The 16,025-nt window shown below is 44.7% G+C and overlaps 1 protein-coding gene across 4 annotated transcripts in view; it reads left to right on the plus strand.

Moving 5' to 3' along the window:
* The window catches only part of raph1b (Ras association (RalGDS/AF-6) and pleckstrin homology domains 1b), a 45,194-nt gene extending 29,193 nt beyond the window's left edge, over positions 1–16,001 (plus strand). The window contains exons 7-18 of one of the 4 annotated variants that reach the window (XM_038719070.1): positions 87–173; positions 768–842; positions 5,822–5,899; positions 7,673–7,832; positions 8,207–8,328; positions 8,668–8,733; positions 8,837–8,980; positions 9,740–9,850; positions 10,143–10,241; positions 10,380–10,500; positions 11,133–11,269; positions 11,389–16,001. In XM_038719070.1, coding sequence (XP_038574998.1) covers positions 87–173; positions 768–842; positions 5,822–5,899; positions 7,673–7,832; positions 8,207–8,328; positions 8,668–8,733; positions 8,837–8,980; positions 9,740–9,850; positions 10,143–10,241; positions 10,380–10,500; positions 11,133–11,269; positions 11,389–13,968 — 3,780 coding nt within the window. In that variant the 3' untranslated portion in view covers positions 13,969–16,001. The remainder of the gene's footprint in view (positions 1–86; positions 174–767; positions 843–5,821; positions 5,900–7,672; positions 7,833–8,206; positions 8,329–8,667; positions 8,734–8,836; positions 8,981–9,739; positions 9,851–10,142; positions 10,242–10,379; positions 10,501–11,132; positions 11,270–11,388) is intronic. The other 3 variants (XM_038719074.1, XM_038719080.1, XM_038719087.1) reach the window with 3 other exon arrangements.
* Positions 16,002–16,025: the final 24 nt, after the last annotated feature.

A 16,025-nucleotide genomic window follows, 5' to 3' on the forward strand; every position in this document is an offset into this window, starting at 1 on the left:
ATCATATTATCTGTGTTTACATCTTTCCTATCTGTGGTCTCTATCCACTCCACACACACCTTGCCTGCACCTCCTGATTCTCCCAGCATGTCACACTGCGACGGGACAATGGTAAAGCAGCCAGGCGGCAGCTTGACTTCACCTCACGAGAGGGTGAAATGGATCGGGCCACTGTAAGTGCATGTGTGTGAGCGTGCATGCATGTGTTTTGGCATTTGCCCATGTAAGGCTGCAGGTTACTGTTTTAGAGCGTAATCGTATATCACACTTATGTGAAACAATGTCACTTTTGAACCATTTCTATTCAATTAGTTTGCAACATAATTTTTTACAGTTTTAATTCAATTTAAATTGTTGGAAGAGCAGAATTGACATTTTAGCTTTAGTGTGGAGCCTTTGTGTAATGTATCCACAAGCATTGACGTGTGTCTGACATGAAAGTTGGATTGTGAAAGTAGCTGTAGGTTTTGTAGCAAACCACAGTATGCTGCATATTCACAAACTCCAATCTTTTGCAGTCATGTTTGCTCTGTACATGTCTACAGTACTTCTCACAATCATTGCTTCTTTACCCACAGCTGCAGCTAATGACAACCACCAACTGCTGAGCGCTCCATTTATGGAACCATCTCTCGCTTCCACGCTTCTTTATGCAAAAAAAGATCAAAACACCTGCGATTAATAAGCCTCCAAGAATCATCTGGCACTGACTTTTCTATATGTTGTCTGTTCCTCTGCTCTCCTTTTTTATCCTCTCTTCACCCAAGCACTCCTATCTGGACCGAGAAACCTCGCTCATTTTGAAAAGCATAGCTGGGAAGCCTTCTCACCTCCTGACCAAGGTGACTTCCTCGTACACTCGCTCGCGTCTTTGGTTTTTCTCTCGTGTGTGTGTGTGTGTGTGTGTGTGTGTGTGTGTGTGTGTGTGTGTGCGCATGCACTGCTCCTCTCTTCTACTTTGCATGTCTTTAAGTGGGAAAATCCATGCTTACAGGACTGTTGAGAAACACCTGCTGGAAATCAGACCAGCTTATTTATTTACTAAATTAAAAAAAGGCAAAGATAAAAAAAAAATTCAGCCAACAAGAGGGCATCAGCTTTTCTCCCCTGGAGATGCACTCTCACTGTCTCCAACAGAATCAGGCCTGTTCTGTGAGGGCTGTCTAAAGGCCAATTTATACTTATGCATAGAGTCTGCACCGTAGCTGATGGCATAGGCTATGGGCTGTCATAAGCAATGAACATGAAGGTCTAAATGTTACATTGTTCTACATAAAGAAGACAAATAAAAAAAATAGTTTTTACAAAAGCTATCACACAAACACACAGAGTACAGGCTAACTTTACTTAGCTAGCAATTGTTATAGACCACAAATTAGCTTCAACATTATAATTATTGAAAGCTAACTTACATTGCAAGGCTCAGCTTTACTTCTAACTGAAGACAACAAAAGGGCTAGTAAGCTACAGCTCAGACAATATACATGATCAAAACTTACACTTTAATAATCTTGTAGAAATCCAGTTTCCAGCAAAGTTTCCAGTGCTTAGGGTGTCAAAACGGCTTGCTGAACTGAACAATATCTGGGGCACTGAGCTGTCACTCAGACGCTCACTAGCCAATGGGTATGCACCCCTGAAAAGTCCGCCCATGAGAGAAGTTTGTGTCAGAACTGCAAACAAAAAGTCGGGCAGTGCAAACAAGCGAGCTGGCAGCGAAACTGCAAAGCTGACAGTGAGAGCAAAAGTCTGATCAGGGAGAAAGCGTAAAAGACCAATTGTTTGTTTGCATGTTCTACATTTTACTTTTAATTCAGTTAGTTTTATTGTGTCTCAGAATCTTAACTTTTGTTTGATTTTTAAGGAGTTTTGTTTGGCTAAATTGGCAAAATCTGATTCCATAGACATGTAGTTAAATTTTTGGGGAGGTGTGCGTCGGCCTACAGTGTAGGGTATGGCATAGGGTACGCAGCTATACGTAGATTTGATGCAGGAGTTTAAATTTACCTTAATAGTATGCTTGAAAATGCACAAATGAAGAAAAAACACAAGACAAGATGAGAGAAATCGGGCATGCCAAAAACAATGTATAAGACCATATCACATGAAATGTAAATCAAATATTCAAATATCTAACAGGGTCTATCAGCATGGATTTTTCCTTCACATCATTTTCCAGCATGTACCATGCTTACAGATTATATACACTTGTGTGTTCTTGCTTCCACATTTATCTTTCACTGGCAGGTGGTCTTTGGTTCATGGGTTTCTATTTTCATTCATTTTTACTCTTTCTCCATGTAGCTGGCTTTTGATTTGCACTCAGTCTTCTTTAAGGAAAGCTTGTGAAGGGGCAGCAAGTGTTTATGAAATTATGTTATTAGAGCTGTGACAATTAGTCAGGAGAAAATTCATCTAGATTTATCGTTTCAGTCACTTATTAGTCAAATACTCATACCATTCAAGCTCTTCCAATGTGAGGATTTGCTTTTTTTCCCCTCTGTTTTCCAATATATCCAATATAAATTATTTTAGTGTTTTGAAGTGGTTGGTCGGACAAAACAAGACGTGTGAAATAGAGAGTGGATGTTCTTTCATTATTTTGGCACAAGTAGTTTTACCAAAGGATTTTAATAGTTGAGATTTCAGTTGCATCTTACAGTCACCCCCAGCAGATGGGGTTTGCTCAGACGGAGGACCTTGACTTACAGTGGGTTTTTTTCTGACATTAAATAGACTAAACAATTAATTGAAGATTAAAATAATTGTTAGTTGCAGTCCTATATGTTATCTCAAAGTTTTTTGTGTGTTTTCTGATTTATTGCATTTGCTTTGCTACATATATAAATAAATAAAAAGTATACGCATGAACCTAACGATGCTCATACAAACACAAGACAATGAAATGCACAAACATCTGGCAGATGTGTGCCAGAAGAGTGGGGGAAGAATCATTTTAAATGTGAACCCTCTGTGCTCCACTGTCTGTTTATCCATTATGTGTTGGTCCTCCGTAGCTCCCAACTTTTCCAATGCTCTGTTTTACTGTAAACCTCTTGGCAGCAGTTTTCCCAGCAAATGTATTGGTTGCAGCCTTTTGGCTCGCTTGCAAAGCTTATGCTGCTCAGATGTGTGCAGATTTGTGTTTCAAAGTTGATTGTGATTTATCCCACCATTGCTACATGACACGTAGAGTGCTTTCCAAGTGCAAAGCAGTGGATTCCAAGAGAGGCAGAAGATGTAGGCCAGAGTTTCTTAAATCCTATTGAGATTTAACAACCCAAGAGCATATGCTGAATATGAGGCAAACCACAAATTATACTAATCTTGGACAATATAAGGGTTCCTCTATGGGTCTGGAAACTTCTGGAAAATAATTTTAATTGTTTTCAGGACTTTAAAAGTCCCTTCCTTTTAAAGACTTCAATAAAAAAGAAAGCTTTTTACTATTCATGTAAGAGACTATGATGAGAAACATCTCCATTAGCGGTCATTGGCATTGAATTGTAGATGTCTTTCCAAAGCCCTTTCTGTTATCTCCGTTTACTTGAATATAATGGCTCTCTATCATGAAACTGGCTGACTCTCACAGTAATATCCACATAGTTCATCTGCCTTTAGATTTTAGAGCCAAAATCTTGGAGGGGAAGTTAGTTTCTCTCTTTGTATAACAAAAGAATCGGAAATGATTGTTTATTGTGTTTCAAGGTAATAGGTTTCTGGCATATCTGGCTCTCAGTCTATCTGTGTATGCAGAGAGCATTGGAAGGTTTTTTTAAACGGGGCAGAGGATAGATTGCCTGCGGTGTACAGGCTGTGAGGGAGTTTGTGTTCGTGTTAACACTTTTCACCAGAGAATGGGAGAGTAGGAGCCGTGATCACCCCGGACTCGCAAATTCTCTCCCTCTCCTCGCTCGCAAATCAGAATACTGAATGAGCGCAGGATGTCTGGGAACAAGCGAGGAGAGAGAGAGAGAGAGAGAGAGAGAGAGAGTGGAAAGACATCAAAGGGAGAGGGTGCCAAGATTTTTTTTTACCAGGCTAGGCAGAAGAGCCTTTTTAAAATTGACTCTGCTGTCGCTGAGTGTGAAAGTGGAAGGGAAAACGCCTGTGGAATGGGAATCAGACTAGTTTCTATTAAAAAGCAGGGTTTAGGTGTCATGTGGAAAGGAAATAATGGAGGGGAGAGGCACATGTGGGGGGGGGGGGTTACACTGACAATTATGGGGCTAAACCTACAGCATGACTCAGATTGACTCTGGACTGTAATCTGTGCAACCCCCGTGACCTCTCTTCTCCCACAACTTTTTCTTACTCGCACATGCTCACGCTTGACTGACTAAAAGCTTGCCATGTGTTGGCCCAACTCATAGTGGCTGGTCATGTGGAAAAGGTAGTCTGGGTCAAGGTGGGGTGGTGGTGGGGTTCTTGAGATAAGAGGCTTGGGGAGCGGTTGTTAATACCCCTCATCCCCTTTCTTTTATCTCACTTGCCTGTGTATACACACAACTTCAAATATTTAGCACCTCAGCTTCTCATTCACCCAAATTCCACTCTCCGTCCTTGTCACTGTAGTTTAGCTCCGGGCACCAGTGTCGGTCACGGGCCTCCCCTCCTCGCCTGATTGGCTAAACAGTTGAATGTCTTGCAATAGGGGCTCGCTGGTTGGCTGGCCCCCCATTCTACAATTTTTGTGGGGATTATGTTCCATCGATTGGGCACGCTCCCAAAGCCCTGCATCTGTTATAGAGGGAGAGCGAGAGAGACAGGGAAGAGGAAGCAGGAAGAGCGTGTGGGAGGGTAGAAGGGGGAGGGGCATCGTCTTCCCTACTGTGTCTCACTTGGGGTTTTAGTCAAGTTGTGCTCATCTCAGGCGCACATGTCTGCGTGTCAGTGAACCTGCGCTGCCACAAAGTCTCTGCGCAGCACATCCTCAGCTAGATGATCCGCTGTCGTCTTTGAGTGATGGAAGATGTGGATGATCGGCTGAATTTCACCCACTGAGGATAATTGTGGAATAACTTTTAATATGGCAGTCGCCTACTGTGAAAGGTGGCAAGCAGACAAAAACCCCCATTTTTTTCTTTATCTTGAAATGTAAAGACAACCGTTTTTTTCTTCTTCTTTTAATTCATTAGTTATGGACGTTTCTGTATATTTTGGCCCTGAAGATCCGAATATGATCTTTGCAGGAGATCGTTGCATCTTTTGTGTGGAGGGTATTGAGGCTTTCTGAACTGATCCTACAATCATCCGCAGCCTCTCGCCCTTTGGGGATCTTCCACTATTGTTTCCCTTCTGCTGTATAGCGAGATCAAAGGAAACGGCTGCAGCTCCTTATGAATCCAATATGGAACCGTAGACAGCAAATGGAGCGCCATATTTGACGGAACACCAGACCAGTGTCACAATAGCAGCGATTTAGCATCCCTGCGTTTGTTAGTGTTTGATCAGAAAATTCACTCACAAGTGATTACAACACACCCACTTACACACGTGGAAGCACACACAACTTGCGGGATGGAGGTGATGGCATCTTGTTGGAGGGGGCAGGTAAGTAACCCAAAGCATGAAAAAAAAAAAATGGATTTCATTTGCGCCATCATGCCAGAGGCGTGTGCATTTAAATGGTTCAGAAGGCTGCTTACTATTTAATGAAGTTGTGTGCATGATGTCTTATTCCTGCCAGAGAATAATGAAAGACATGCGTTATGAGGATGAGGCAAAGCTTTGAAATCAAAAGGCGTTTCTTGTCAGTTTTCTGCATGTGTGCGATTTATGTGTATAACTGTATTAACCATACTCCTGTGTGTCCATCCAGGAGGAGCAAGCTGCCAAACTGAAGGCAGAGAAGATCCGAGTCGCCCTGGAAAAAATCAAGGAGGCACAGGTCAAAAAGGTAGGACCACCTCTTTGTACACACACTCTCACTTACTGACTAAGTTTCTCTTTTAAATGACTATTCTGACTCATAATAATTGCTGTCTTGTCATATTCACTGCACACCACATTTCCCTGTGAACTTCATTCACAGCGAGGCGGTGAAGCGCAGAGAAAAATGGGTCATTGCAGTGTTTGATTATGTGTGTGTATGTGCTGGGGAGGGAGCAAGAAATCAGAAAGAGGCTTCAGAAAAAGAGCTCTGCAAGACAATGCAGACACGTTCTACACAAAACATCCTATTAACCCCAGTCAACCAAACAAGTGCTGTTTTTTCGGTGAACAACTGGGACGCCTTGCCCCATTGATGACAATGGCATGTGTATGTTTCCATTGGGAAGCCGGTATGGGACCCCACAGACAGGCCATTTTTACCAGTGCTTCCGCCAGTGAATGAACTGCCTCTGTGAATGAGAGCAACAGAATGGTGTCCTTTTTCACATGCAATGAATAGTTGAGACCCAACAGTGTTTAAACAAACAGGGCTAGACTTCACTCTACCAAGTGAATACAATGTGACAAGATAAAGAGTGCTGGTACAGCCGGCACATAAATGGAAAATGCTGTGATGTGATAAATTATTAGTCCTACGGTTGTAAGCGGTCTACACAGCCAGCTATGCCTCACAATTTACTACATTTTGCATACATGACATTGAAGCAGTTGTATGCATTTGGATGTAAGGTTCAGAAATTGATCTCGTAGAAGCAGTGGGGGTTTTTTTTGTTTGTTTTTCTGCCAGGCTAAGGGGGGGTTTAGGGGTCTTTCCTGTGAGAAATGTAGGTCAGACTCCTCATGTCTAAGTCTCGCAGTTCTCCCAGCATTCTCATTGGCCCAAGTCTCTTGTCAATCAGTTGTACCCGCATACCCATTGGATGTCAGGGTCTCGGTGGGAGGGGACAAACAGGAGGTCAAGGAATTGAGGGCTTTATTTGGTTTCACACCAGGACAAGTCTTATGTAGGCTGCAATTGTGTGAGGCTGGATTTGGCACGTGTGTGCGTTTGTCACATCCAGATTACTTTAAGCTTGCTTGTTATGGAGGACTTTTGGTTGACTTTGGATGTAAAAATTTGGCCAGATTATTGGATTTTAGTGGTCATATATGCAACATTGTCACCGTAATGACCCCATAAAAAGTTTGACATATTTGAAACAAGCTTTAAAAGCACATGATTAGATTTCATCCTCCAAGTACATTTAAGCTATTTATCCCCAACCAGATTCTGTGGCTTTATTTGATATGGGCTGCTGCAAAAAAAAACATTGTGCCTTCAAACATGTTCGCATAACTTCATTTACTGCAAATTGTTCAAAGAGCATTGTGCCCCAGAGGCTGATGAACTTCTATTGTTTCTTTGGTCAAGCTGCCCGCTAGGTGATAAGAGATGACGATACCGGCCCATTTATTCCCAGGGATTTCTGTCCCGTGCTATTATTATGTCAAAAGTGATCAATTTAAAACATGTAGCCGCTACAGTGAAGCGTGATTAAGTATGACTTACTGTTCTTCTTTACTTAATATGGTGGGCAATAGATAAAATGGAATAAGACTATAGATAAGTAAGTAATAAAGAGAAACGCTAACTTATGATTACATTTGCTGAAATCATTTAAAATAGTTTATACTAAAGTGCATACATGGGGATTTTATTGGTGCCTCTTGTCCTAAATTTTTGCATTACGTTAAAAAACAAGCTGTTCCCTTTTCTCCTCCTCTTCTTCTTCCTCAGCTGGTGATCAGGGTCCACATGTCAGACGAGAGCTCGAAGACCATGATGGTGGATGAGCGGCAGACAGTCAGGCAGGTGCTGGACAGCCTGCTGGATAAGTCACACTGTGGCTACAGCCCTGATTGGTCTCTTGTAGAAACCATCACTGAGCTACAGATGGGTAAGGGAGGAGCCCCAGATAGTTTGCACCACACCTGAGTCAAATAAACATTGTTTACGGTTTGCTTTAGTCTGCACTGTTTGCATATGGATGACACATGGCATTGTGCACGCGAGCGTGGGGGGGTGTAAATTATATGAGTGACAAACATGTACTGTAGTATAATTATCTGTTGTCTAAGAATAGCCACTGTTTGTGACTTCAAGCTAACTGTTAGGCTTACAGTTAAAGGTTCTGCCCCACCCAAAAAACCAGAAATCCCTCCAGGGAGGAAATTAAGTGCACATTTGCAGGTCAGCCAAAAATAAAAATAAAAATGCATATCTTGCACCTTATCTTCATTACTCTCTTTTCTCTCTCTGCCTCACTCTCAGAGCGTAATTTTGAGGATCATGAGAACTTGGTGGAGAATCTCTTAAACTGGACCCGGGACAGCCACAACAAGCTGATGTTCATCGAACGCATCGAGAAATATGCTCTTTTCAAGAACCCTCAGGTGACTGTCCTACACTTCAACACACACGTAGCACGAGAGGGAGGACAGATCATCTTCTTAATACCCTCCGTAGCCACTCTGCATTCAGTGTGTAAATGCTGAAAGCGTATGCTATACGCACAAACACATTGTGTATGCATGCTCAGTGCCTGCACGGCCCAGGGAGTGAACAAGGGAGTGTGTTTGTGTAGGAGAGTTGGAAGTAGGTCAAAGCTCTAAAGCGAGTAAAGGTGAATAATTTATTTAACATAAGACGAGGTGAGCCGCTGACTTTACACTCCCCCCTTCCTCCCCTCCCTGTCGTCTATTTACTTCAATGTTCCTCTCAATTATCTCCAGAACTATTTGTTGGGGCGGAAGGAGACATCCGAAATGGCTGACAGGAATAAAGAGGCTTTATTAGAGGTGAGATGATGAACAAGCACACAGACTGTTGACTTTATCATTCCTACAGATCTGGACTCACAAGATAAATTTTGACATCAATTTCTGTTTGTGTGTCTATCAGGAGTGTTTCTGTGGCGGCTCTGTGTCTGTGCCAGAGATTGAGGGCATCCTGTGGCTGAAGGAGGATGGGAAGAAGTCATGGAAGAAACGCTACTTCCTCCTCAGAGCTTCAGGGATTTACTACGTCCCCAAAGGCAAAGCCAAGGTCAGTGAAACTTGAGATGGTGTACTTTAGGCATACAGTCACACCACTCAGACAAAATGAAGATGGGGAACAGAAATGTAGGTTGGGGTTATGAGAACCAGATTACACACTCTGCTCTGTGGTATTTCCTGTTTAGTGCTTGATCACTTTGAACAACAGAAACCATGCATGCTTTTTTGTTTTCGTTCAACCAGGGAAGATTTGTTGTGCACATGTGCTCTTAACACACTTTTTCCACAGTCTTCAGTGACCACATCAGCATTCAGTAGCTGCACTACTAGAGACCAATCTTGTTTCTCATTTTGTTGCATCATTTAAATCCTGCAATCTTCTTTGAGCTAAAAAGTAGGTTGAGTCCTTTAACACATTATGGTGCAATCTAAGGCATTGAATAAAGCACTGTACATTTAGATCTGTGTAATTACCCTCAAAAACATGTAGACACAAGACTTGGACTACAGTGGGACTTAGATCCTCTTCGCATGATTATTTAAATTTAGAGCAGCTTCACTCAAGCATAGAAACAGAATATGCTCCTAAAGTACTTTGTTAGACCAATAATATGTAATTTTGTCCAAACTGTGACCAGAAATGTTAGATGTACCTGTAGGGAAGTCTCAATGCCTCCAAGTTATTCTGGCATCATGGACAGCACGCGACTTCACCACCCTGCACAGAGCAGCAGCTTCACTCAGCATCCGTCCCTTTTGTGAAGTCAACCACGCATCAGTCCCTCCTTCTCTGTCTCCCTCTCTGCAGGCATCCCGAGATCTTGTGTGCTTCCTGCAGTTGGACCATGTGAACGTGTATTACGGCCAGGACTACCGCAGCAAATACAAGGCTCCCACTGACTACTGCCTGGCCCTGAAGGTGAAGCACTCTCCCTATATCTTCCACTGAATGGAGATATGCTGCTACGGTTTCTATTAAAAGCACAAATTGCTTCCAAACAAGTCAATGTGATTGTTTAATATTATTGCCATTTAATAAGTAGATAACTTATTATTACTCGCTGTCTTTATGTAGAAATTTAATGTCCAGAAGATGATTTAAAACCAAAAGATTTCCAGCCCATTATATAACGAAGAAACCTTGTATCATTTTTCAGTGGACTTTTGAGGCACTGCTGGATAGTAAAATACATATTTACTTGTTTTTGAAGCATCCACAAATCCAGAAGAAGTCACAGTACATCAAGTATCTGTGCTGTGATGACGTCAGAACCCTGCACCAATGGGTGAACGGAATTCGCATCGCCAAGGTGCGTCCAAGCTTGAGTGTCTGCTCTGGTTTGTTTAGTCTGCAAAAAGACAAACAAATTGTTCTGTAACACTTCTATGAGGAATTGTGTTCATTAATTCATTAAATGTCATTGTGTTTTATCACTGTGTGTGTGCAGTATGGGAAGCAACTATATGTGAACTACCAGGAAGCCATGAAGAGGACAGAGGCAGCCTACGATTGGTCATCTCTATCTACCTCCAGCATCCGATCAGGCTCCAGTTCTGCCAGCATACCTGGTTAGTTCATAGTCAAATCAGGCTGAGCATCAGTATAATACATTTCAAGTAGAGATCTAGTACATGGTGATTGACATTTGAAACATTTTTATAGGGATACTCCAGTAATTTTCTATCACATCAGAAGTTGTGAGTCTTTCTAGAAACATATTAAAAGAAGAATTGTCGAAATTAAGGTCACAGCGGCAGATATATCCTGATTTTTTCACTCTTAGTATGGGTCAAGCTCCAAAAACACTAGATCCTACATTTCCCGTAATGCAACACAGTAGTCTTTCATTGAACCTTCCCTGCCTAGTAAATGCCCGTCTTCAAGCCCAAACGGAGAAAACCCTGATTACATCAGTGAGACATAGCCGGGGTTATGTTCCTGAACTTTGAAAGCTAGTTTTTCTTTTTCCTCACAGTTACTGCAACAACATGTGTTCTCAGAAAAGAAGAAATTGATGGTTTTGATTGTTATTACCAATCCCATTATGAAGTGTCTGTGGGGATGTGTACTCAAATAGATACTGTCTTACCAGTAGTCTGTTATAATTCAAGAATTGAACAATTTAATACTTAATATACATCATACTTTTAAGAATACACTTCTCTGAAAGTGTCTCACTGTCAGATATGTGTGCTTCTAGAGTCCCAGTCTAATCATTCAGGCCATTCAGACAGCGGGGTGGACACGGGCTCTTCTCATGGCCGGTCCCAGAGTGTGGTGAGCTCCATTTTTTCTGAGGCCTGGAAGAGAGGTACCCAGATCGAGGAAAACACTAAGGTATGGCTTTCTTTCAAAGACAGCGGGGCTTGTCACATGGATTTTAAAATCTCTGTTAAAGTTGCTCATTTTACACAATATTTCATTCACTTCACTGAGCTCACACAGTCTCTTTCCAGCAGATGAGAATGGAGGCCTCCAGAGGGGCCACCCTGCCGCATGCTTCCCACAGTCACCGGCATCACAGCCAGCATTCAGTGGATCACCCAGCCCTGACGCCCCAGCCTCATCCCCAGCCTCATCCCCAGCCTCATCCCCAGCCTCATCCCCAGGCTCAGCAACCCCAGGCTCAGCAACCCCAGGCTCAGCAACCCCAGGCTCAGCAACCCCAGGCTCAGCAACCCCAGGCTCAGCATCCACCAATGTACCCCCAGACACCGACCCAGCCACAACACCAGCACCAGCCTCAGTCTCCTCAGCCGGCCCCACAGCCGCCCCCCCAGCTGCATCAGCGCCCTCAGCAGTTACCGCAGTCTTCACAACAGCAGCAGCCACAAACTATCAACAACTACAACCACATGCCCCTACAGCAGCAACAGCTGGCCCAGCCACCCCCACCTCCTCCTCCACCGCCTCCCCCTCCGCCCCTACCCCCAGTTCAAATGGTGTCGCACCACTCACCGGCTCCCACCATGTACAAGTACAGCACGATCACCAGGCTGCAGAACCAGAAGCCCTCCCAGGCTGCCAATCACCACAAGTTGCCCAGTCACCTCCATGCAATAGCTCACCAAGTTCTTCCCTCACCACCACCTGCAGCACAGGTCAAACCCAATGTGAATCACATTGCAGCAAGGACTAATGTCCCGCCTCCTCCTCCTCCTCCCCCTCCACCCTCCATGCCAACGCCTGGGTCAGCCATGGCTGTGTTAAAGCTGGGCCCTCCCAGCCCAGCTGCCCCGCCTGCCTTCATTCCTCCTCCCCCAGCCCCTCCACCTGCTCCACAGACCAATGGAGTAGCATTTCCTCCACCTCCTCCTCCTCCCCCACCCCCTCCTGCACCAGCTCCCATGAGTGAGCCTGTGTACCCCAACGGGCTGAAGCAGGCATTGAAGGAAAGGTTTCCCAGCCCGCCACGGGACCTCCTCTCTCCAAATGGAGGCCTTGAAGAGTCCCCACCGCCTGCCCCCGCACCACCACCGCCACCTCCTCCACCTCCACCTCCGCCACCACCTCCTCCACCTCCCCAGCAGTTCCCAGTGCCAGCCCAGTTCCCACCTCCTCCTCCACCGCCACCAGCGCCACCCAAAACCTTCACACCGGGCTTTGTGCCTCATCCTGCCCCCAAACCTGTGTCACCTGTTTCCCCATTCCCTCCTGCCCCACCTTCTGCTGCCCTGGGTGGCCCGGCCCCGCCGCCACCTCCACCCCCTCCTCCACCTGCACCCTTCAAGAAGCAGTTCAGCCTCCAGGCAGGCCACACCTCCAGTCACCCCCCTCCGACTCTGCCAAAACAGCACAGCATGTCTAAGCAAACACCCATTTCCACAGGATCCCCTCCTACTATGTCTTTGGTGAAACAACTTGCAAGTCAGTTTCCAGGAGCTTCATCCCAAGTAGCCAATCACACAGAGAGCCCCAAAGCCCCCCTCTCCCCACCTGCAGTCAAGACCAAACCAAAATGGCAGCCAGGGGGTGGCCAACAGCTGCAGTCTCCAGAGTTCCCTCCTCCTCCTCCAGACAGCAACACTGGTTTCCCTGCCCCTCCTCCTCCTCCGCCACCTCCTCCAGCCCCTGTCATGGGACCAACTCCACCTCCTCCTCCTCTCCCTCCTGGAAACCTTGGCTCCCCCACAAAGAGGTCACCCTCTGGCTCCTCCAATTTGGCAGGCAAGAAACCTCCTCCCACCCCGCAAAGGAACTCCAGCATAAAGTTCAACTCCTCAGCTTCCTATGAAGAATCCAGGAGAAACTTGCTCAGCAAGTTCGCTCCCAAGAGCAACACCCCTCCTTCCTCCCCATGTCCCACCTCCTCCTCCATTGGATCCCCTTCCAAAGACCCCTCAACTGGACCCCCTGCTCCCCCAAAACCAGGCAAGCTTAACCTGTCCAACCTTCCCTTGGCACTCCAAGCCAAAGTGAGCCAGGCAAAGCAGTCCAGTGGCGACTTCCCGTCCCCACCACCTGAGTGTGCTTACTTCCCACCTCCTCCCCCCGCTTCTGAGCTCTTCCCACCTCCTCCACCTCCTGGTAGTGACGCACACAGTGGAGGACCTCCTAGGGTAGCTGTGGTCAACCCCCAGCCACAGGCTCCCCCTCCCCCTCCGCCTGTCCCCCTTGTCAGCAACTCATCATGGGGGAAGAGCTCATTGAAAAAGATTCCTCCACCCACACACGTGCGGCGTAGTAACACCACCCCGGAGCCCCCTCCACTCTCACCACCTCCACCCACCTCCCCAAAGGGCAGCTCAGGCCAGCCCAATTTCCTGGATGATCTCCACCGGACACTAAAGCGAAAGTCAGTGGGTCGCCAAGGTTCTCTCAACTCTGTTGGTCTCACGGGCAAGTCTGAACCGGCGGGAACTATGGACGACATGGCACTGCCTCCGCCACCCCCTGAGCTGCTCCTGGACCAAGGAAAGCAAAGCAATGGAGGAAATGGTGGCTACATGTCCGGAAACATCTCAGGCTATGCAACTCTACGACGAGGACCGCCACCTGCACCACCGAAACGGGGGGACGCCACCAAACTTACTTGAGAGTGTTGAACTTGGAGATCAGGACACAACAAAGGTGGATGAATAGACAATGAAGTGAACACTCATTTGTGAAATGGGAGTGAATTCCTTCTGTCCTCTTGAGATCACAATAATAAATAGAAGACTGTGTATATACAAAACCCAAACCAGACCATGGTCAATTAGTGTTTTTGCATTTTTTAACATGCTTGGTATTCTGGATGAGTGGGGTTTACAATAATTGGGACAATTAAGACTGGAGCAGGTAAGTTTGGGGTCACAGAAAAGTCACAGAAAATTTTCTGCAATTGTCTAAACTCTCTGGAAGACATTGAATTGCCCTGTATGGTAAACCCCACCCATCTGGTACACCAAGCAGGTTTAAATAAATACTAATAAGAACTGTGCAAATATTAGTGGATCCAGGTCTGAGCCAAACCACGTGTCCGCTTCTTTGTCATAAGTTTGTGCCGCATACTGGAGACAAAAAAAAACCCACATCATGATCGTTCTGCTTTGGTATTGCATGGACCTCATGTAAGAATAAGCTGTAAAACATGAAGCTGTTCCGGTGTGTGAGCATGAATGAGAGAGAGAAACTGAGACTGAATATGCATACATGCATTGTGTGCATGCATGTATGTATGATTTTATGGTGGTGAAGTAGTTAACAATTAGGGAAGGCCTTCGCGGAGCGGGGATGGTTAGGTTTGCTTTTATATAAAATATTTAATGATTGATAAATGGAAGGATTTTTTTTTGTAAGTCTGTCTTTTAATAGCTGGTCAACAAAGTCTAGTTAGGAACAAAACATTAGGGCACAATGGAATGTATATGGGAAGGTGAGTTTGAAAACAAATACACACCAAGAAGGCAGTTATTCAGTAAAAAAAAAAAAAAAAAACACTCAAACCGATAAAACTTTGAAATCTGTTTTCTCAGACTAGACTGTTTCACTACTTGGCAAATGCAAATCAGAAGGAAGCCTTATTCCCAAAGTCTTGCGCAGAGGTCAAAGCAGAAAGGAGATTTCTTCCAAAGGTCCAGCAGAGTCTGGACTGTGCAACTGGAAAAGAAAAATACAATTTGTTTTATTTAATGGACTCCTGTAAATGGAGAGGGGAGGCCTGTGATGGTATGTCTTCGTGGACTGTGCGAGTTCCCCGTGCATTGGCTTGATTTTGGACCTTATCCTTCAGTTTGTGTCTGTACAGTTGCAGCTGCTACTCCGTTATTGTCGGTCCCCGCCGCCTTCTAAAGTCACATGGTATAACAATTCAGGAAGTAGAATGTACAGGTTGGATTCAGTCATGTGAAATAAACTCTACTTATCCAAGGTGACCCGGTTGAAAAAAAACATACATTTGTCTGGTTAATGTACAGAGCATTAAATCATGTAGTCAATAACAGAAATCATTTGACTGTCATTAGACTGAATGTTGCTTTCAACTGTGTGTCTATCGTATTTTGTTTCTTCATGGTGCCATTACTACGTCAGCCCGTGGTGCACATGGACTAAGGTTATCCCTTGATTTTGTACCTACAGAGTGGATCATGAAGGGTTTTTCATTTCTATCAGCAGTGCTGGTGCTAGTGCTGTCCTTCAAGGAACTCATTCTCAACATCCTTGTGCCATGGTGACATATCATTAATATATCATTAATATTTCAGACCATTCAAACTGGTTTTAATTTGGCTTTAGTGTGGAAATGTGTGCTGTGAAAAAGGTTTACATGCTAGTGTTCAGAGGAGACCATTACATCCACATGTCCAGTGAGCTTATCATGAAGATGGTATTGGTTGTTTCCACACGAGCCCTGTTCTTTTGTCCCACAGTGGTTTGATTGCCACTTGAAGGCAGTGTACCATGTGTTATAACTGAATATCATTGTCCTTAACAGGATGTTTGCTACAGTACAGTATGTAAGTTATTAATGTGCTGATGTGAACATGTGGGGCCAAGTGAAATGAAGAAAAATGGTTGCAGATAGAGTAAATGTGTCCCCTTGCATTTAAACTGAAAACCACAATATAAATGTTCAAACTAGACCTCATTCTGTCTCCGTCCTCATTTGTTC

The sequence above is a fragment of the Micropterus salmoides genome, unplaced genomic scaffold, assembly GCF_014851395.1.
Source record: "Micropterus salmoides isolate LMB-PRFRI ecotype aquatic unplaced genomic scaffold, ASM1485139v1 Ms_hic_scaffold_1, whole genome shotgun sequence".
Lineage (NCBI taxonomy): Eukaryota > Metazoa > Chordata > Actinopteri > Centrarchiformes > Centrarchidae > Micropterus > Micropterus salmoides.